Below are 19,743 nucleotides of genomic sequence, written 5' to 3' on the forward strand. Positions count from 1 at the left end.
TACTCGGTACCCGATACCTCACCTGCTTCGTCCAGTGAGTCCGACTTAGTGTACTCTGAAGCAGATGTTTTCTCTGAGCCTCTGCACTCTTCTGACCCGGCGGAGGACCTCCAGTTGTTTCCTGAATCCTCCGGGGTACCACCAGATAACAAAGAGACAGTGACTTTTCCTCATTATGTACCTGATAACCCGTCTATTTCTTCCTGTGAGCTTGACAAGATGTACCTCGAAGCAGAGATTAACCCCAAGTCTCTGTCCCCCTCCAACCCGGTGAAGGACTTCCAGTTGTCTCCTGTACCCTCTGGGGTGCCACCTGAAAATATGTGGAGAGAGACTTCCTTGTGTGCTGTTCCTGGTACTCCACCCGTTTCGTGTGTTGCTGAGGATGGCTGGATAGGAGGTAGCATCCTAGCTAACCAGATGAGATCAGTTTTTCCTGTGGACAGTGGAAGTGATCTCCTTGAAGTGAACGACTGGTCCTCGAATTCCCTGCGGAAGATTCTGGCAGGCCTGAAGAAGAGGGGGCGTAAGGGGGGGGGTACTGTAACATACCTGGCGGCGTCCTTGCATGGTGGTCCATCTCCCACTGTGCAAGAGCGCGCACTTGATCTCCAGTCCAGAATGTCTCTCTGGCTTCCCTCCATGCTGTCTGTTTGTGTCTGTTTCTGCTGCTTAAGGGCGGCGCCCGATCACTTCCTGCTTTTTGTACCTGCTGTGGGTCACACCCCTTGTGCGTCCTCAGCCTATTGCTGTCTGTCACCTGGTATATAGCTCAGCTGCTCCCATCTATCCCTGCCTGAGCATAGTGTTTCATTCAGTGTGTGCTTTCTCTCTGAAGGTGCCAGGTCCCGTTCTTTGTCTCCTGTCTTTCGGTTTCAGTTCCCGTGTCTGAACTGAGTCCTGTCTGTGTACTCTTGCCTGCTGCCTCTCCTGGAGGCTGTATTTCCAGGCCTGTCTGAACACGCTCCTAGCCTGTTCCTCCCGCCTTCTAGGGGCCGATTACCTAGATCCGTTCCTGTATCTTGTCTGTCCTGTCTGAACACGCTCCTTGCCTGTTCGTCCTGCCTCTCTGGGGGCCGATTACCCAGACCTGCTCCTGTATCTTGTCTGTCCTGTCTGAACACGCTCCTTGCCTGTTCGTCCCGCCTCTCTGGGGGCCGTATTCCCAGACCCGCTCCTGTGTCCCGCTCCTGTGTCGGTCTCCTCCGTACACTCAGTTCCAGTCTGTACTCTCTCCTATCTTTCATCTGTCTTTTCTCTATGTCCGTTCCTTTCCTTTTTCTGCAGAGTCTGAACTCGTACCTAACTCCTGCCTGTTGTCTCTGTACTCCCGTTTGTGAGTTTGTGGTCCACTCGCTACTTCACTGCAAGTACCCTGTGGGTGTCTGGCTCTGCCTTTCCCTTCCTGTCTGTTCCGTGTGAACAGAGCCCTGTCCCCCCTACTCAGCCTTGCCTGCTCTGACTCCTTTGCTCACTGCTCCGGCGGTTCTAGCCTGCTCTGACTCCTTTGCTCACCGCTCCGGCGGTTCTAGTCTGCTCTGACTCCTTTGCTCACCGCTCCGGCGGTTCTAGTCTGCTCTGACTCCTTTGCTCACCGCTCCGGCGGTTCTAGTCTGCTCTGACTCCTTTGCTCACCGCTCCGGCGGTTCTAGTCTGCTCTGACTCCTTTGCTCACCGCTCCGGCGGTTCTAGTCTGCTCTGACTCCTTTGCTCGCTGCCCCGGCAGCCTTGCTCCGCTCTGACCCTTTTGCTCGCTGCTCCGGCAGTCTCGCTCCACTCTTGCTCACCGCTCCAGGCGGCCTCGTCCTGCTTTACTCTTGCTCACTGCTCCAGCAGTCTCGCTCAGCTCTGATCCTTTGTTCACTGCTCCTGGCGGCCTTGTCCTGCTCTACTCTTGCTCACCGCTACAGGTGGCCTTGTCCTGCCCTGTTCTCGCTCACCTCTCTGGGCAGCCTCACTCTGCTGTGTTTGTCCGCCACATCTGTGGTTCTGTTCCTGAGTCCCAGTGTGTACTGGGTCCTATCCCGCCAGTGTCCCTACCTGCTAGTGCCTCCCTGTCTGCACTCTAGCTGTGCTTGCCTGTACCCCTCTGCCTGTATTGTTCCTGAGTCCCAGTGTGTACTGGGTCCTATCCCGCCTGTGTTCCTACCTGCTAGTGCCTCCCTGTCTGCACTCTAGCTGTGCTTGCCTGTACCCCCCTGCCTGCATACCCGCCTGCCTGCATACCAGTCGTGCCTGCCTATACCCACCAGTCTGTGTGCCAGCCTACCAGTCTGTTCCTGTATTCCCCTGTGTGGGTCAACAGCCGTGTCCGGGGTCTGTCCTGGAGTAGCACCTGGTCCCTCTGCTCGGTTCCTCCTTGGTGCACTGGCGTCGTATGCCGTCGTGCGACCCTGGTCGGATCGGGTGAATACCTAGTTAAGCCCCTCCAGGCATTCACTCTCCGGCACGGTCCAGTGGAATCACTACAATCACACGCACACGCCGCTCAGCCTGGGCGTGTGCATAACAGTAGCTTTATTACTTCTCCTACTGTATGGTCGAAAAATAGAAGGAGTAGCCAGCTCACCATAGTAGTCCATAGTTCTCTGGATTGACAGCACTGCTCAGTTGCAAATTGCCTCGTCAGAGATGAAGAGGACTAGAGATCTGGTGCCACCTATTGGAAGTAGCAATCCTAAAAGTCAATATCAACCCTTTAACGAGCCTTGCCAAATGACTTAGGATGCAAGCCAAATCAGAATCTCAAATTGCAGACACTGTTTCGGGGTGTTGCCCCTCATCAGTGCAAAGTATGAGATTTGATTTGGCTAGGTGAGAGGCTTAAGACAGGGATCTAAGGGGTAACGTTTCTCCTTGTGGAGAATGACTAGCCAGGTCTGGCATGTCAGAGTGAGGAGACTTATACGCGCCATGCATGCCAGGCCTGGCTTGTCACTCTCCACAAGGAGAAATGTTACCCCTTTAGATCCCACTGCGCAGGTGGAAAGACAAGTAAACAAAGTACAAATAGATCCAGTTACACAAATAAAAATTCCTGAAGTTTTATTTATTCAGATTAAAAATTCAACTAAACATCCGTAACAGTCCAAAAACTAAACACCACCAATGCGTTTTGGGTGCATGTAGCACCAGAAACGCGTCGATGATGTTTCATTTTTTTATACTTTTACAGATGTTTTGTGGAATTTTTAATATGAACGTATGAAACTCCAGGAATTTGTATCCATGCAGCTGGATCTCTCTCTACTTCGTTTACTATCCTATGGTGTCTTGTGTTTTATTTACAGCTATTCCATAAATTAGCCCTGGACGGGTACGGAGCCATTTCTGAAACGAAGCAGAAATGTTTTTTTCTAATGCTGAACATCACTTTTGAAGAAGTCTTCAAATCTGACACATTTATGGCAGATCCATAGAATAGGCGATAGATGCTGGATACTGACTTGCCAACATTTCCAATGACATTGCCAAAAATCAGGACATTTAGAGGGATAAACTATTTATGTTTATTTAAAAGAAGGTAAAAAGTGAAATCTCCAACATTTGATATTAGAGTACAGTCATGACTTAATCTGTAGATCGTGCAGAGTGTCTTCATCGCGGAGGTCACAGATGAATTGATCAATTAAGCCTTCCAACAGTTTTGGCTAGGATGTGACCCGAACACATTAGCTAATATGCAACTATACGTAACCCGTGTTAAATTTACATTGTTCAAATTAGATGGTTATGCATTAGCTAATGCAATCACAAGGGCCGAGCGTAGAGAACAGGTCAAGAGCATCCACCGAGGCCATAGCGCAGTCATCTGCAAGCCAGATTAACACTGCTCAAAAAAATAAAGGGAACACTCAAATAACACATCCTAGATCAGAATGAATGAAATATTCTCATTGAATACTTTGTTCTGTACAAAGTTGAATGTGCTGACAACAAAATCACACAAAAATCATCAATGGAAGTCAAATTTATTAACTAATGGAGGCCTGGATTTGGAGTCACCCCCAAAATTAAAGTGGAAAAACACACTACAGGCTGATCCAACTTTGATGTAATGTCCTTAAAACAAGTCAAAATGAGGCTCAGTATTGTGTGTGGCCTCCACGTGCCTGTATGACCTCCCTAGAACACCTGGGCATGCTCCTGATGAGGTTGCGGATGGTCTCCTGTGGGATCTCCTCCAAGACCTGGACAAAAGCATCCGCCAACTCCTGGACAGTCTGTGGTGCAACGTGGCGTTGGTCGATGGAGCGAGACATGATGTACCAGATGTGCTCAATCGGATTCAGGTCTGGGGAACGGGAGGGCCAGTCCATAGCTTCAATGCCTTCATCTTGCAGGAACTGCTGACACACTCCAGCCACATGAGGTCTGGCATTGTCCTGCATTAGGAGGAACCCAGGGCCAACCGCACCAGCATATGGTCTCATAAGGGGTCTGAGGATCTCATCTCGGTACCTAATGGCAGTCAGGCTACCTCTGGCGAGCACATGGAGGGCTGTGCGGCCCTCCAAAGAAATGCCACCCCACACCATTACTGACCCACTGCCAAACCGGTCATGCTGAAGGATGTTGAAGGCAGCTCGGCTGTGAGATGCTGGAAAGCCCTACCCTGGGAGATGGGGGACTCGGAGTCGGGTCCTTGATGTTGTAGATGGGGTGCAGCCGTGGCCCGGACCCGCTCCGTGCCCAGGGCCGTCACATTAAAAAGGGATGGTATGGGCTTATCCGGGTTGAGTGGCTGATCTCGACTACTCCACCTGTGGCACCTGGTGAAGGCCACCAGCGCTGCTGCAGTCCGCTGAGGCATGGTGGGATCCTCTGGGCCTACCGGGCTTCCCTAACCAGGACGTAGAGTAGCAAGGTCAGGTATCGGGGGCCGGTACCCCTCTTGCAGCCGGAATCCCTCTGAATAGATCAGGTTGGCGAGGACAGGTGGCGTACACCGCTCCGTCTGCATCCTCCCTGGGATCCATTTGCGGTGGAGCTACACTCCTAAGCTCCGGGCCTTCTTGGTCATGGTCCTTGACCGGGCTGAGACATACATTATCTGCAACCTGCCCTCAACCCAAGGCCAGGGTACGAGGGCCGTGTCCCCATCCTCTGCAGGTCCACACAGGATCCACGCTCAGGGAGGGAGATCAAAGAACAGTCAAAGAACCAAGAACCAAAATGGCTGTGTATTAAATATGAAATTTAAAGTGTCACTAAAATGTGAGTCCTCCACCCTCACCCACTAATTGGTTCCCCTATCTCTTGGTTCCCCAGTCTCCCGATTCCAGTAGGGGCAGCACCTGGTGCCTTCTAGCCCCCTCTGGTGGGAGAAGTGTGGTGTTGGATGTGGAGGAAGGGTCCTGACCATCACACTGCTCTTACCTCAAAGGAGGAACACTACATTCCATTAGAGAAGTGCAGCATCCCTGTGGCGGTCGAACCCTCAGGGGCGCTAGAGCAGCAGATTGCTCACCACGGAGTCTCCAGACTCTGTCACGTCTGTCACATGTGCTCAGTGTGAACCTGCTTTCATCTGTGAAGAGCACAGGGCAGCAATGGCAACTTTGCCAATCCTGGTGTTCTGTGGCAAATGCAAAGCTTCCTGCACAGTGTGGGGCTGTGAGCACAACACCCATCTGTGGACGTCGGGCCCTCATACCACCCTCATGGAGTCGGTTTCTAACCGTTTGTGCAGACACATGCACATTTGTGGCCAGCTGGAGGTCATTTTGCAGTGCTCTAGCAGTGCTCCTCCTGTTCCTCCTTGCACAAAGGCGGAGGTAGCGGTCCTGCTGCTGGGTTGTTGCCCTCCTACGGCCCCCTCCACGTCTCCTGGTGTACTGGCCTGTCTCCTGGTAGCACCTCCAGCCTCTTGACACTAAGCTGACAGACACAGCAAACCTTCTTGCCACAGCTCGCATTGATGTGCCATCCTGGATGAGCTGCACTACCTGAGCAACGTCTGTGGGTTGTAGAGTCCGTCTCATGCTACCACGAGTGTGAAAGCACAACCAACATTCAAAAGTGACCAAAACATCAGCCAGAAAGCATTGGTACTGAGATGAGGTCTGTGGTCCCCACCTGCAGAACCACTCCTTTATTGAGTGTGTCTTGATAACTGCCAATAATTTCCATCTATTGTCTATTCCATTTGCACAACAGCATGTGAAATTGATTGTCAATCAGTGTTGCTTACTAAGTGGACAGTTTGATTTCACAGAAGTTTGATTTACTTGGAGTTATATTCTGTTGTTTAAGTGTTCCTATTTTTTTGAGCAGTGTATATACAAACCAGAAAATGATCCCACTGATTATGATCATTTTTCTATATTTTTCATGACTATGAAAATTGTACATTCACACTGAAGGCATCAAAACTATGAATTAACACATGTGGAATTATATACTTAACAAAAAAGTGTGAAACAACTGAAAATATGTCTTATATTCTAGGTTCTTCAAAGTAGCCACCTTTTGCTTTGATGACTGCTTTGCACACTCTTGGCATTCTCTTGATGAGCTTCAAGAGGTAGTCACCGGAAATGGTTTTCACTTCACAGGTGTGCTATGTCAGGTTTAATAAGTGGGATTTATTGCCTTATAAATGGGGTTGGGACCATCAGTTGTGTTGTGCAGAAGTCTGGTGGATACACAGCTAATAGTCCTACTGAATAGACTGTTAGAATTTGTATTATGGCAAGAAAAAAGCAGCTAACAGTCTATTCAGTAGGACTATTAGCTGTGTATCCACCAGACTTCTGCACAACACGTGGCTTTTTTTATGCATTTATTCATGCAGTGTGTTTATTTATAAAATAAGCAGCATTTTACACTTCCAGCATAATCAATGAGATTTCAGAAATTTTATGCACATGCCGCAATTATGTTTTCTGCGCATATTATGAGCTCTGTTTTTGCCATGGTCCAGCATTTCAACAGTTTCAGCGTTTTTGCAGCGCTTTTCAGCCAGTCAAATAAATGTAAAAAAAAAACTGCAACAAACACAAGTAAGGGTATGTGCACACGATGCAGAAATGAAGCAGAAAATTTCTGCATCATTTCTGCATCTCCCTGGCAGAAAAAACGCATGCAGATTGTGCATGCGTTTTTCCTGCAGAATACATGCGGATCCACATGCAGATTCACATGCGTTTCCGCATGCAGATTGACAAGCGCTTTCCAGGCGATTTTAGCATCACTTGGAAAGTGCTTGACAACTAGGTCACACTATATAAATCCATGCAAACAGCATGGATTTATATAGTGTGACCCGAGAGAGTGTATATACTTACCTCCGATGGCCCGCGCTGTCCTGCTCAATCTGTTCTCCCGGCTGCCGGCAACTTTGAATTGAAAGACCTGCCGACGTCAGCGTCACGTGACCCGTCACATGACTCTGACGTCACCGCAGGTCCTACAACTCACTGTAAGTGCCGGGAACCAAGCGGGAGCGCTGTGCGGGCCGACAGATGGTAAGAATACATTTATTTTTTATTTTATTCTTCTTTTACAGCTTTTTTAATGGTACCTGGGTGTGGATGAGACTCTCCTCTCCTCCACACCCGGGTACCATCCGCACATTAGAACGCACCAATTACGCAAGTACAAATGCTGTCTTGCGGAATTGGCGCGTTCTAATGCAAGTCAATGGCGGCGAAATCGCCGCGTTTCCGCAAAATTAATTGACATGCTGCGGATTTTTGACCGCAGCGTTAACGCTGCGGAAAAATCCGCATCGTGGGCACAGCACATGCGGATTTCCATTGGGGAACATTGCTTCCCTTCTGCCATGCGTTTTTCATGCGTTTCCGCAACTGCAAAAACGCCGCGGAAACGCATGAAATACGCATCGTGTGAACACAGCCTAAAAGTCACAAAAAACGCCCATATTGTATGCTGCATTTTTCCTGCCACCACTTATTTTGGGGGCAGATAAAAACGCTGCAAAGACGCAATGTGTGAACATTCTTTAAGTTTATGTTCACATGCAGCTTTTTCAGCGGGTTTTTTGCTGCATTAAAATTGCAGGCTATTTTCAGAAAATGGAAATTATGTGGTTTTTTTATGCGCTTTTGATGTTTTTTAAATGCATTTTTTGTGTGTTACATCTCGTTGATCTCAAATTGGGAAAAACTGCAGTAAAACACATTGAAAGAATAGGCATGATGTTTTGTTTTTTTAAAAATTCCTAACAAAAAAACTGCAACGAAACAAAGCACCGTCGTAATAAGATTAGAAATCTCATTTATTGTGGTACTGTAAAATGCTGCATGAAAAACGCCTTGCCCTAGCAGTCAAATTCTGCTTGTAGAAAGGGTTAATTATGACCAAATAGAATGCCTAAAAGTAGTAGAAAAGATCATAAATCCAGAAACTCCAGACAGACAATTTCTACATAACCATTTTTCAGATTGCAGACAATCTTTGATTTATTAGGAAAAAAAAAGTAATTTAAAGACTTGAAAACATTACAGTAAAATTTATGGCCCATATTTATAAAAAATGGCGTAATTTGCAGTAAATCTTTAGTTCATTCACTTCATCTCCGCCACTTCATATTTATCAAATGTGACATTTAAATAATAAATTTGGGGTAAATTACACAAGCGCAACTTTTTAAGCATAGTAGTACACTGTATAATATTAGATAAGAGGCTGATGTGTTAAAATGTCGCATACTAATGCAAATTTTTTGCACAAATTGTGCCTTTTTATATAGAGTGATTGATAATTCCCTCTGCTAGAAAAGTGCAGAAGACCAATGTGTCAAGTGTCACATGATGATGACTAATTTGATCCGAACTTTTAAGCATTTTAAAAATAGTTACAATATAAAATGTATTTGTTCCCCACCTTTTTAAGATGCCTGAGATTTCTAGAATATGTGAGTTATTTTTTTAAACTTTTAAGCGGAAATGCAATCAGAAATATGTTGCATTTCACAACGAAAGGTTAACCATGCCCCTGTTTCGCTTCAATTTATACGTTTTGGAGTAGGTACTGTAGCAAAGCCAGGTAGGCTAGGGTTAAATTCTAGCACTACAGGTTCTAGGTGCTATCTAGGTGCACCTGGATAGCTATGACTAGAACCAGGCCATGTGTTCACTGGGCAGTCAGCTTGGGGAGGCTGAGCAGATTGGATTGTGTTGGAGCTGGAGAGAGACAAGAGAGAATCTCTCTGAGAAGAGACTGCACAGGTCGTGTGCACCAAACTGCAAATATCACTGGTTGCTACGGAAAATAGCTGTTTTGTTTGACCAAATTGGGACTAGCTCAGTAGTGTATGAGTAGCCAGGGTCTGTATTGTTTAGCTAGTATATAAATCCAAAGAGAGAGACCTGCGAACAAAATTCATAGAAATATTAAACATTTTTATTGAGCATTAACAAACAAAAACTTCATTGAAAAGACTTCATAAAAGAAAAATAGGTGGGGTTTATGACACATAGAAATAAACAGAAAACCAGATGATACATGACACTCCATAGACAAAAGTCCCAAAAATTTTTTCCACTTAATTAAAGGTTTAAATACACTGCTAATCAATATTCATAAAGTTACTCCAAATATGATGAGTACGTTCTGTGGTGAATAATCCAGATTTAACCCAAATTTATGATGAAGCAGCTTGATAAGAAACGTGCGTCAAGGGGCACTAGGTGAGAAGCTACAATGGGGGGGGGGGGTCTGTATCATATTACTGTGTGGGGATGCCTGTAACATGTATGCACTTTATTCATAAAGCACATGAGCACTTTGTATTATGCAATAATTTTGGATATTAACCACACTTGGGTACAATACGAGTCTTTCTAGTATTTATATCATGAATCATAGAATCCATGTATATACAGTGCATTGTGAAAGAAGTTGGCCCCCCTTGAACTTTTCTACCTTTTGCCACATTTCTGGCTTCAAACATGAAGATATAAAATTCTATTTTTTTTTTATAAGAATCAACAAGTGGAACACAATCGTGAAGTGGAACAAAATTTATTGGATATTTTAAACTTTTTTAACAAATTAAAAACTAAAAAGTGGGGCATGCAATATTATTCGGCCCCCTTGAGTTAATACTTTGTAGCGCCACCTTTTGCTGCGATTACAGCTGCAAGTTGCTTGGGGTATGTCTCTATCAGTTTTGCACATTGAGAGGCTGAAATTCTTGCCCATTCTTCCTTGCAAAACAGCTCGAGCTCATTGAGGTTGGATGGAGGGCGTTTGTGAACAGCAGTTTTCAGCTCTTTCCACAGATTGTCGATTGGATTCAGGTCTGGACTTTGACTTGGCCATTCTAAAACCTGGATACGTTTATTCTTGAACCATTCCATTGTAGATTTTGCTTTATGTTTGGGATCATTGTCTTGTTGGAAGATAAATCTCCGTCCCAGTCTCACGTCTTTTGCAGACTCCAACAAGTTTTCTTCCAGAATGGTCCTGTATTTAGCTCCGTCCATCTTCCCATCAATTTTAACCATCTTCCCTGTCCCTGCTGAAGAAAAGCAGACCCAAACCATGATGCTTCCACCAGCACGTTTGACAGTGGGGATGATGTTTTGAGGGTGATGAGCTGTGTTGCTTTTACGCCAAACATATCTTTTTGCATTGTGGCCAAAAAGTTTGATTTTGGTTTCATCTGACCAGAGCACCTTATTCCACATGTTTGGTGTGTCTCCCAGGTGGCTTGTGGCAAACTTCAAACGAGACTTTTTATGGATATCTTTGAGAAATGGCTTTCTTCTTGCCACTCTTGCATAAAGGCCAGATTTGTGCAGTGTACGACTGATTGTTGTCCTATGGACAGACCCTCCCACCACATCTGTAGATCTCTGCAGTTCATCCAGAGTGATCATGGGCCTTTTGGCTGCATCTCTGATCAGTCTTCTCCTTGTTCGAGATGAAAGTTTAGAGGGACGGCCGGGTCTTGGTAGATTTGCAGTGGTCTGATACTCCTTCCATTTCAATATGATCGCTTGCACAGTGCTCCTTGAGATGTTTAAAGCTTGGGAAATCTTTTTGTATCCAAATCCGGCTTTAAACTTCACCACAACAGTATCTCGGACCTGCCTGGTGTGTTCCTTGGTCTTCATGATGTTCTCTGCACTTGAAACAGAACTCTGAGACTATCACAGAGCAGGTGCATTTATACGGAGACTTGATTACACACAGGTGGATTCTATTTATCATTACCAGTCATTTAGGAGAACATTGGATCATTCAGAGATCCTCACTGAACTTCTGGAGTGAGTTTGCTGCACTGAAAGTAAAGGGGCCGAATAATATTGCACGCCCCACTTTTCAGTTTTTGATTTGTTAAAAAAGTTTAAAATATCCAATAAATTTCGTTCCACTTCACGATTGTGTCCAACTTGTTGTTGATTCTTCCCCCAAAAATTTGAATTTTATATCTTTATGTTTGAAGCCAGAAATGTGGCAAAAGGTAGAAAAGTACAAGGGGGCCAAATACTTTCACAATTCACTGTATACTATGAATTATTTAGTTTATGTAGTTTTTCTATGATGGACCAAGCACTTTTATTGTGTCATCTGTGCACTTTAGATGTGCAATTGAGGCATTGTATATTTGATACTTAGCCAAGGTACCATTTCATTATCATACAATTATTGACCCCACCCATTCATGGATGAGGTCCTCAGTCTCTCTTTGGTAATTTGACCCCTTTTATATTATTAACATCTATCAAGAGAGCATACATTTGAGTTAAACCTGGATCATTCACCACAGTAAGTACTTATATTAGAGAGTGAACCCCTACAGTACTAAAAAGTGTTGTAATAAATGGAGTAAAATATTGTTAATGGCAACCTGTCAGCTGATTCATACTACTACACGGACCACAGGTAGCATGACTTGTAACCTGTCTGCACGACTGCAGCCAGGTATTTTTTTTTTATGGCGTTTCAAGATCCAGTCCAGGACCTCAGGCAGAGATGAGATAATTCAAATGATGTCCCCGACCAGCTCCTCTCCGTACTGCTTTAGTCGATTGACCGGTCTCTCCCTTGTGTGTAAATCAGGAGAGACCTTTCAGTCACCTAGAAAGGTGGGTAGTGAAGCCAACTGTGGACGTCATTGGACTAATCTCATCTCACACTAAAATCCTCAACTAGATTTTCTCTGATATACCATAGAAGAAAATGCATGACTGCAATTGTGCAGATTTATGCTGGTTTGGGCAGTATGAATTAGCCGTCAGGATCCGTTAAAAACTGGACTCTGGCATTTAGGCAACGAAATATCACAATTTGAGCAAAAAATTGGGTCAAACAGAATTGATAAATGTCCCTTTAAATTTCTTTGTTACATCACATTCTTTCACATTTAATATTATTTTTGTTTAGCTTTTGCTTTTTAAGCTGTATTCAATGTAAAATTGTGTTCAAGATGAGAAGGGTGTGAACATGTGCAGAAAGAATATGTGCACAAGGGATGAACTGCTGTTGATTGAAGGGGTGGTCCGGTACCTAAAATGTATTTTCTAAATATCTGTTCTTACACCCTAACCACTTTTGTAATTGGCTTTATTACACAATATCCTACACTTCTCCATATCTACCAAATCCCTAAATGTATTTTTTTACTGTACTTCCTGTGAAGTTTCCTTTGAGAGGAGCCCGAAACGTGAAGTCACAGGAGACTAGGGCTGCACTCATTTCCCTGCAGCATCCATCGCCCCTCCTGGAACAAGACATCATGGGGGGACAGCGCTGCAGTTACTCACTAGTTTATTGTATCGCCGCCCCCTCTGAAGACATCGTGGATCCTGGGTGATGGACGCTGTGGGGTGGGAGATGCGAGTGCAGCGCTGACACTCTGCTTTTATCTCTGTCACTGCCGTAGCATCTAACTGAAAGAAGACATCATCAGGGGGCGAAAATAAAAGCAGTAAGTAATGCCAGCACAGCCCCCTGATCACCCAGGATCCAGGACATCTTCAGCAAAGCAAGAAACTAGTAAGTAACTGCAGTGCGGCCCCCCTGTGACATCCTGTTCCAGGATGGGTGATGGACACGGAGGAGTGAGTGCAGCCCTAGCTTCCTGTGACATCACGTTTCAGACTCCTCTCAAATGAAACGTCACAGGAAGTACAGTAAAAAATAAAAAACTCACATTAGGTATAAGTGTAGGACGTTGTGTAATAAAGAAAGTTACAAAAGTGGTTTGGCAAAACCTGAGATAGAAACAAAATGAACGTATGCCCTGCTGTAAGTAAAAGCAATAGTGCATATAAATAACGTTGAGTCCTTACTAAACACAGTTTTTGATCAAAAAAAGTGTAAAAGCCATTCCACCAGTGTCAATGTGTCCAAAATTCGGGACAATCCTACCCTCTAGTATTAAAACCTTACCATGTGTCAAAGTGACATCAATGTGAATAGGGGTCGAACAGGGATGCCCAGCAATGGGAAACTATATAACCGTAATGCCCTGCTCAAAGAAAGGAAGACCGCACCCTTACCTGCACTAAATGCAGAAACCTGAAACTTAACTGGAAAAAAAAAAAAAGGAACTGGAATATAAATTGGTATGCATGCAAAATATAGGAGCATGTTCATACTGGCCATTAAACACACAAAACTTAAGATCGAAACAAAATGAACATATACCCTGCTGTATGCCAATAAGTAAAAGCAATAGCGCATAGAAATAACATACGGTACTTAGTAAACATTGTTTTGATTTAAAAGAAAATGTGGTTAGGGAGTAAGGATAGATATTTAGAAAATGTTTTAGGTGTCGGCCCACCACTTTAAATTAATTATTGCATGTTTTTCTTCAGATTACCTGCAGTTCAACCCAATTACTTTTTTTTTACCTCTTTTTCAAAATCTGCACAAAACTTTGTGTGAATTTCCCTATTGCTTTCTGCTGGTTTTCCTGATGAAATATTCCATAAGCAAATCCATCTCACGTGAACATATGTCTAAACAATCAAAGTTTTGGGACTAACAAAATATGTTGAAATGCTAAAGTCATATACACAGAAGCATAATGAAACACAGGCTCTAATTTTCCATATAATAATGTCATGCAGCAAAACAATTGTCAAGTCAGTCTCTGAAAGGGACGATAGTCGCGCTAGTGACCCAGCCCTACTCAATTAGGCCATTTAATGCAAATTTTATAAGCCAATATTAAAATATATTCAGAATGAGTGGGTCAAGGCATTTTTCCTCACCCACTCACTCTGAATATATTTACATTTTTAAGTAATTAATTCCATTTGTATCAAGTCTCTTCACCAGTCATTTGCTTCACTCTATTATTTGACAGTTTATGTATATTCTGTAGGCATAATCTCTTACCTGCAGATTGAGGGATATGCTGATCAAGAAGCTTCCAGCAATTGACAAAATGATGCCAAAAATTAGGTTCTGGGGGAGAAGGGAGATGCGATTATGAAAACACAGAAATTTAAATAGTACATTAGATATTATAGAAAATTATGAGCTTTCACACTTCCTTTGATACAGTCACTAGTTTTGTTGAGTATTTCTTCATGAATCTCCACCTGGTAACAGTCAATAAGGCAGTTTCTGGCAGATCATGCTTTTACAATATTACATCTAACTATGATTTGTTAGAAAGCCCAGAGCTGCTCACCTTAGCAACAAATATTTGATGCTCAGCTCTAGGTTTACAACCATACTGTGTGAACAATAATTATTTTTAAACTAGGGATTATTAAAATGCATCACGTTGTTGAAGGGAAGCTATCATCAGAAAACGACCTATAGACTAAATCAGGTATTTGTGTTAAATGTTATTATTTTTTTACATGCTATATTAAAATAAAAAATATAAATCTTGCAATGTTAACAACGGCTTCTGGAGCTTTAACTGTTACTTCCTGATGTTTCAGGAAACAACACGTGTACATAGCCACAATGGTCAGACTCAGACCTTATCTTTCTAAATGAAGCATCTAATGAGCCTGTGCATAGATCATTGTGAATGGAGGGGGGAGCAGGATCATCTGTGAAATTGCCTATTGGAGGATCCTGTGTTATCAGCTGTGTATATATTGGTGTTACCTAACATTGTAATCCTGCCTCTGCTGATAAGGAGTCGGTTGAAAACTCTTCCTTAAGGAAGAGGAAGTAGGAGTCTAAAAAAAAAACAGTGGCCAGTGTGAAAATGGCAAGCTTACTCATTTTTTTTCTTAATAAAAATCGTAATCTGAAAAATAATAAAAACCCTACCAATCAGAAATACGCATAAAATGCAACGCAAACAGTAGGTCATTTTAACTATATATTTTAGGAAAGAGAAGCTAAATTTTATATACAGTACAGACCAAAAGTTTGGACACATCTTCTCATTTAAAGATTTTTCTGTATTTTCATGACTATGAAAACTGTACATTCACACTGAAGGCATCAAAACTATGAATTAACACATGTGGAATTATATACTTAACAAAAAAGTGTGAAACAACTGAAAATATGCCTTATATTCTAGGTTCTTCAAAGTAGCCACCTTTTGCTTTGATGACTGCTTTGCACACTCTTGGCATTCTCTTGATGAGCTTCAAGAGGTAGTAACCGGAAATGGTTTTCACTTCACAGGTGTGCCCTGTCAGGTTTAAGAAGTGGGATTTCTTGCCTTATAAATGGGGTTGGGACCATCAGTTGTGTTGGGCAGAAGTCTGGTGGATACACAGCTGATAGTCCTACTGAATAGACTGTTAGAATTTGTATTATTGCAAGAAAAAAGCAGCTAAGTAAAGAAAAACGAGTGGTCATCATTACTTTAAGAAATGAAGGTCAGTCAGTCCGAAAAATTGGGCAAACTTTGAAAGTGTCCCCAAGTGCAGTTGCAAAAACCATCAAGCGCTACAAAGAAACTGGCTCACATGAGGACCGCCCCAGGAAAGGAAGACCAAGAGTCACCTCTGCTTCTGAGGATAAGTTTATCCGAGTCACCAGCCTCAGAAATCGCAGGTTAACAGCAGCTCAGATTAGAGACCAGGTCAATGCCACACAGAGTTCTAGCAGCAGACACATCTCTACAACAACTGTTAAGAGGAGTCTTTGTGCAGCAGGCCTTCATGGTAAAATAGCTGCTAGGAAACCACTGCTAAGGACAGGCAACAAGCAGAAGAGACTTGTTTGGGCTAAAGAACACAAGGAATGGACATTAGACCAGTGGAAATCTGTGCTTTGGTCTGATGAGTCCAAATTTGAGATCTTTGGTTCCAACCACCGTGGCTTTGTGCGACGCAGAAAAGGTGAACGGATGGACTCTACATGCCTGGTTCCCACCGTGAAGCATGGAGGAGGAGGTGTGATGATGTGGGGGTGCTTTCCTGGTGACACGGTTGGGGATTTATTCAAAATTGAAGGCATACTGAACCAGCATGGCTACCACAGCATCTTGCAGCGGCATGCTATTCCATCCGGTTTGCGTTTAGTTGGACCATCATTTATTTTTCAACAGGACAATGACCCCAAACACCCCTCCAGGCTGTGTAAGGGCTATTTGACCAAGACGGAGAGTGATGGGGTGCTACGCCAGATGACCTGGCCTCCACAGTCGAGATGGTTTGGGGTGAGCTGGACTGCAGAGTGAAGTCAAAAGGGCCAACAAGTGCTAAGCATCTCTGGGAACTCCTTCAAGATTGTTGGAAGACCATTTCCGGTGACTACCTCTTGAAGCTCATCAAGAGAATGCCAAGAGTGTGCAAAGCAGTCATCAAAGCATAAGGTGGCTACTTTGAAGAACCTAGAATATAAGACATATTTTCAGTTGTTTCACACTTTTTTGTTAAGTATATAATTCCACATGTGTTAATTCATAGTTTTGATGCCTTCAGTGTGAATGTACAATTTTCATAGTCATGAAAATACAGAAAAATCTTTAAATGAGAAGGTGTGGCCAAACTTTTGGCCTGTACTGTATAACTTACACATATATATATATATACATACATACTGCTCAAAAAAAATAAAGGGAACACTTAAACAACAGAATATAACTCCAAGTAAATCAAACTTCTGTGAAATCAAACTGTCCACTTAGTAAGCAACACTGATTGACAATCAATTTTACATGCTGTTGTGCAAATGGAATAGACAATAGATGGAAATTATTGGCAATTATCAAGACCCACTCAATAATAGAGTGGTTCCGCAGGTGGGGACCACAGACCACATCTCAGTACCAATGCTTTCTGGCTGATGTTTTGGTCACTTTTGAATGTTGGTTGTGCTTTCACACTCGTGGTAGCATTAGACAGACTCTACAACCCACAGAAGTTGCTCAGGTAGTGCAGCTGATCCAGGAGGGCACATCAATGCGAGCTGTGGCAAGAAGGTTTGCTGTGTCTGTCAGCGTAGTGTCCAGAGGCTGGAGGCGCTACCAGGAGACAGGCCAGTACACCAGGAGACGTGGAGGGGGCCATAGGAGGGCAACAACCCAGCAGCAGGACAGCTACCTCCGTCTTTGTGGAGCACTGCCAGAGCCCTGCAAAATGACCTCCAGCAGGCCACAAATGTGCATGTGTCTGCACAAACGGTTAGAAACCGACTCCATGAGGGTGGTATGAGGGCCCGACGTCCACAGATGGGGGTTGTGCTCACAGCCCAACACCATGCAGGACGCTTGGCATTTGCCACAGAACACCAGGATTGACAAAGTCGCCACTGGCGCCCTGTGCTCTTCACAGATGAAAGCAGGTTCACACTGAGCACATGTGACAGACGTGACAGAGTCTGGAGACGCCGTGGATAGCGATCTGCTGCCTGCAACATCCTTCAGCATGACCGGTTTGGCAGTGGGTCAGTCATGGTGTGGGGTGGCATTTCTTTGGAGGGCCGCACAGCCCTCCATGTGCTCGCCAGAGGTAGCCTGACTGCCATTAGGTACCGAGATGAGATCCTCAGACCCCTTGTGAGACCATATGCTGGTGCGGTTGGCCCTGGGTTCCTCCTAATGCAGGACAATGCCAGACCTCATGTGGCTGGAGTGTGTCAGCAGTTCCTGCAAGATGAAGGCATTGAAGCTATGGACTGGCCCGCCCATTCCCCAGACCTTAATCTGATTGAGCACATCTGGGACATCATGTCTCGCTCCAAACACCAATGTCATGTTGCACCACAGACTGTCCAGGAGCTGGCGGCTGCTTTAGTCCAGGTCTGGGAGGAGATCCCACAGGAGACCATCCGCAACCTCATCAGGAGCATGCCCAGGCGTTGTAGGGAGGTCATACAGGCACGTGGAGGCCACACACAATACTGAGCCTTATTTTGACTTGTTTTAAGGACATTACATTAAAGTTGGATCAGCCTGCAGTGTGTTTTTCCACTTTAATTTTGGGGGTGACTCCAAATCCAGGCCTCCATTGGTTAATAAATTTGATTTCCATTGATGATTTTTGTGTGATTTTGTTGTCAGCACATTTAACTTTGTACAGAACAAAGTATTCAATGAGAATATTTCATTCATTCATTCAGATCTAGGATGTGTTATTTGAGTGTTCCCTTTATTTTTTTTAGCAGTATAATTACACAATTGTAATTTTAGCAGCGATCCACAACAATACAGTAAAAACATCGATATACATAATGCATGATTTCTGGTTTTAGACAATAAGAGGTGATGACTAATAGTATACATCAGTCGTATACATAATAAAAACGAATATAAAAGTATCTTGATTACGTAGTAATAATAATAAAATAATGTTCTGTGAAATTAAAAACAACATGGTAAGGCGATCACCACAGGATGTAAAGACATAGAAGGAAGTAGCATGGCGTCCGGTGTAACACAGGACGAAGACGCCGTGTAAAAAAATCAAATTAAGGACGCTTCCTAAACTCACCAAGGAGCATGGTACGCATACCAAAAAGAGGAACCAATAGGAGAAAGCAACGTCAAAGGACATGTGACCTGGGCAAGTGTATAGCGTGCACATGCTCAGTTGGCTAAAAACTGAGACGGGTGCCATATTAAGAAAGGGCAGAACCATAGTTTAGAGCATGCACATAACCTAAGGGCTCGTTCACACGATCTTATTTGCTGTCCGTGAAAAAAAAAAACAGATCACACTTGGATCTGCCTGTGGGAAAAAAAAAATTGGATGCCATACGGAGTTACAGTATATATGCAGGACCCATTATTCTTTATGGAGCACTATGTGGGGCCATTATACTGTACGGAGGACTATGTGGGGCCATTATTTTTTTATGGAGGACTATATGAAGCCCATTATTCTGTATGGAGGACTATGTGGGGCCATTATTCTGTATGGAGGACTATGTAGGACCCATTATACTGTACGGAGGACTATGTGGGGCCCATTATACTGTATGGAGGACTATGTAGGGCCCATTATACTGTACAGAGTACTATGTGGGGCCCATTATTCTGTACGGAGGACTATGTGGGGCCCATTATTCTGTACGGAGGACAATGTGGGGCCCATTATTCTATGTGGAGGACAACGTGGGGCCCATTATACTGTACGGAGGACTATGTGGGGCCATTATTCTGTATGGAGGACTATGTGGGGCCATTATTCTGTATGGAGGACTATGTAGGACCCATTATACTGTACGGAGGACTATGTGGGGCCCATTATACTGTACAGAGTACTATGTGGGGCCCATTATACTGTACGGAGGACTATGGGGTCATTATACTGTATGGAGGACTATGTGGGGCCATTATTCTGTATGGAGGACTATGTGGGGCCCATTATTCTGTACGGAGGACTATGT

At 44.0% G+C, this 19,743-nt stretch overlaps 1 protein-coding gene across 2 annotated transcripts in view; it reads right to left on the minus strand.

The window, feature by feature from the left end:
* NIPAL2 (NIPA like domain containing 2) overlaps positions 1-19,743 on the minus strand; it is a 192,014-nt gene that overhangs the window by 134,400 nt on the left and 37,871 nt on the right. For both annotated transcript variants that reach the window (XM_073679609.1, XM_073679607.1), the window contains exon 2: positions 14,326-14,394. In XM_073679609.1, the coding sequence (XP_073535710.1) occupies positions 14,326-14,394 (69 nt within the window). The remainder of the gene's footprint in view (positions 1-14,325; positions 14,395-19,743) is intronic.

This window comes from Phyllobates terribilis, unplaced genomic scaffold (genome assembly GCF_046119375.1).
Source record: "Phyllobates terribilis strain yellow unplaced genomic scaffold, ASM4611937v1 Scaffold_4__5_contigs__length_816908805, whole genome shotgun sequence".
In the NCBI taxonomy this organism is placed as follows: Eukaryota; Metazoa; Chordata; class Amphibia; order Anura; family Dendrobatidae; genus Phyllobates; species Phyllobates terribilis.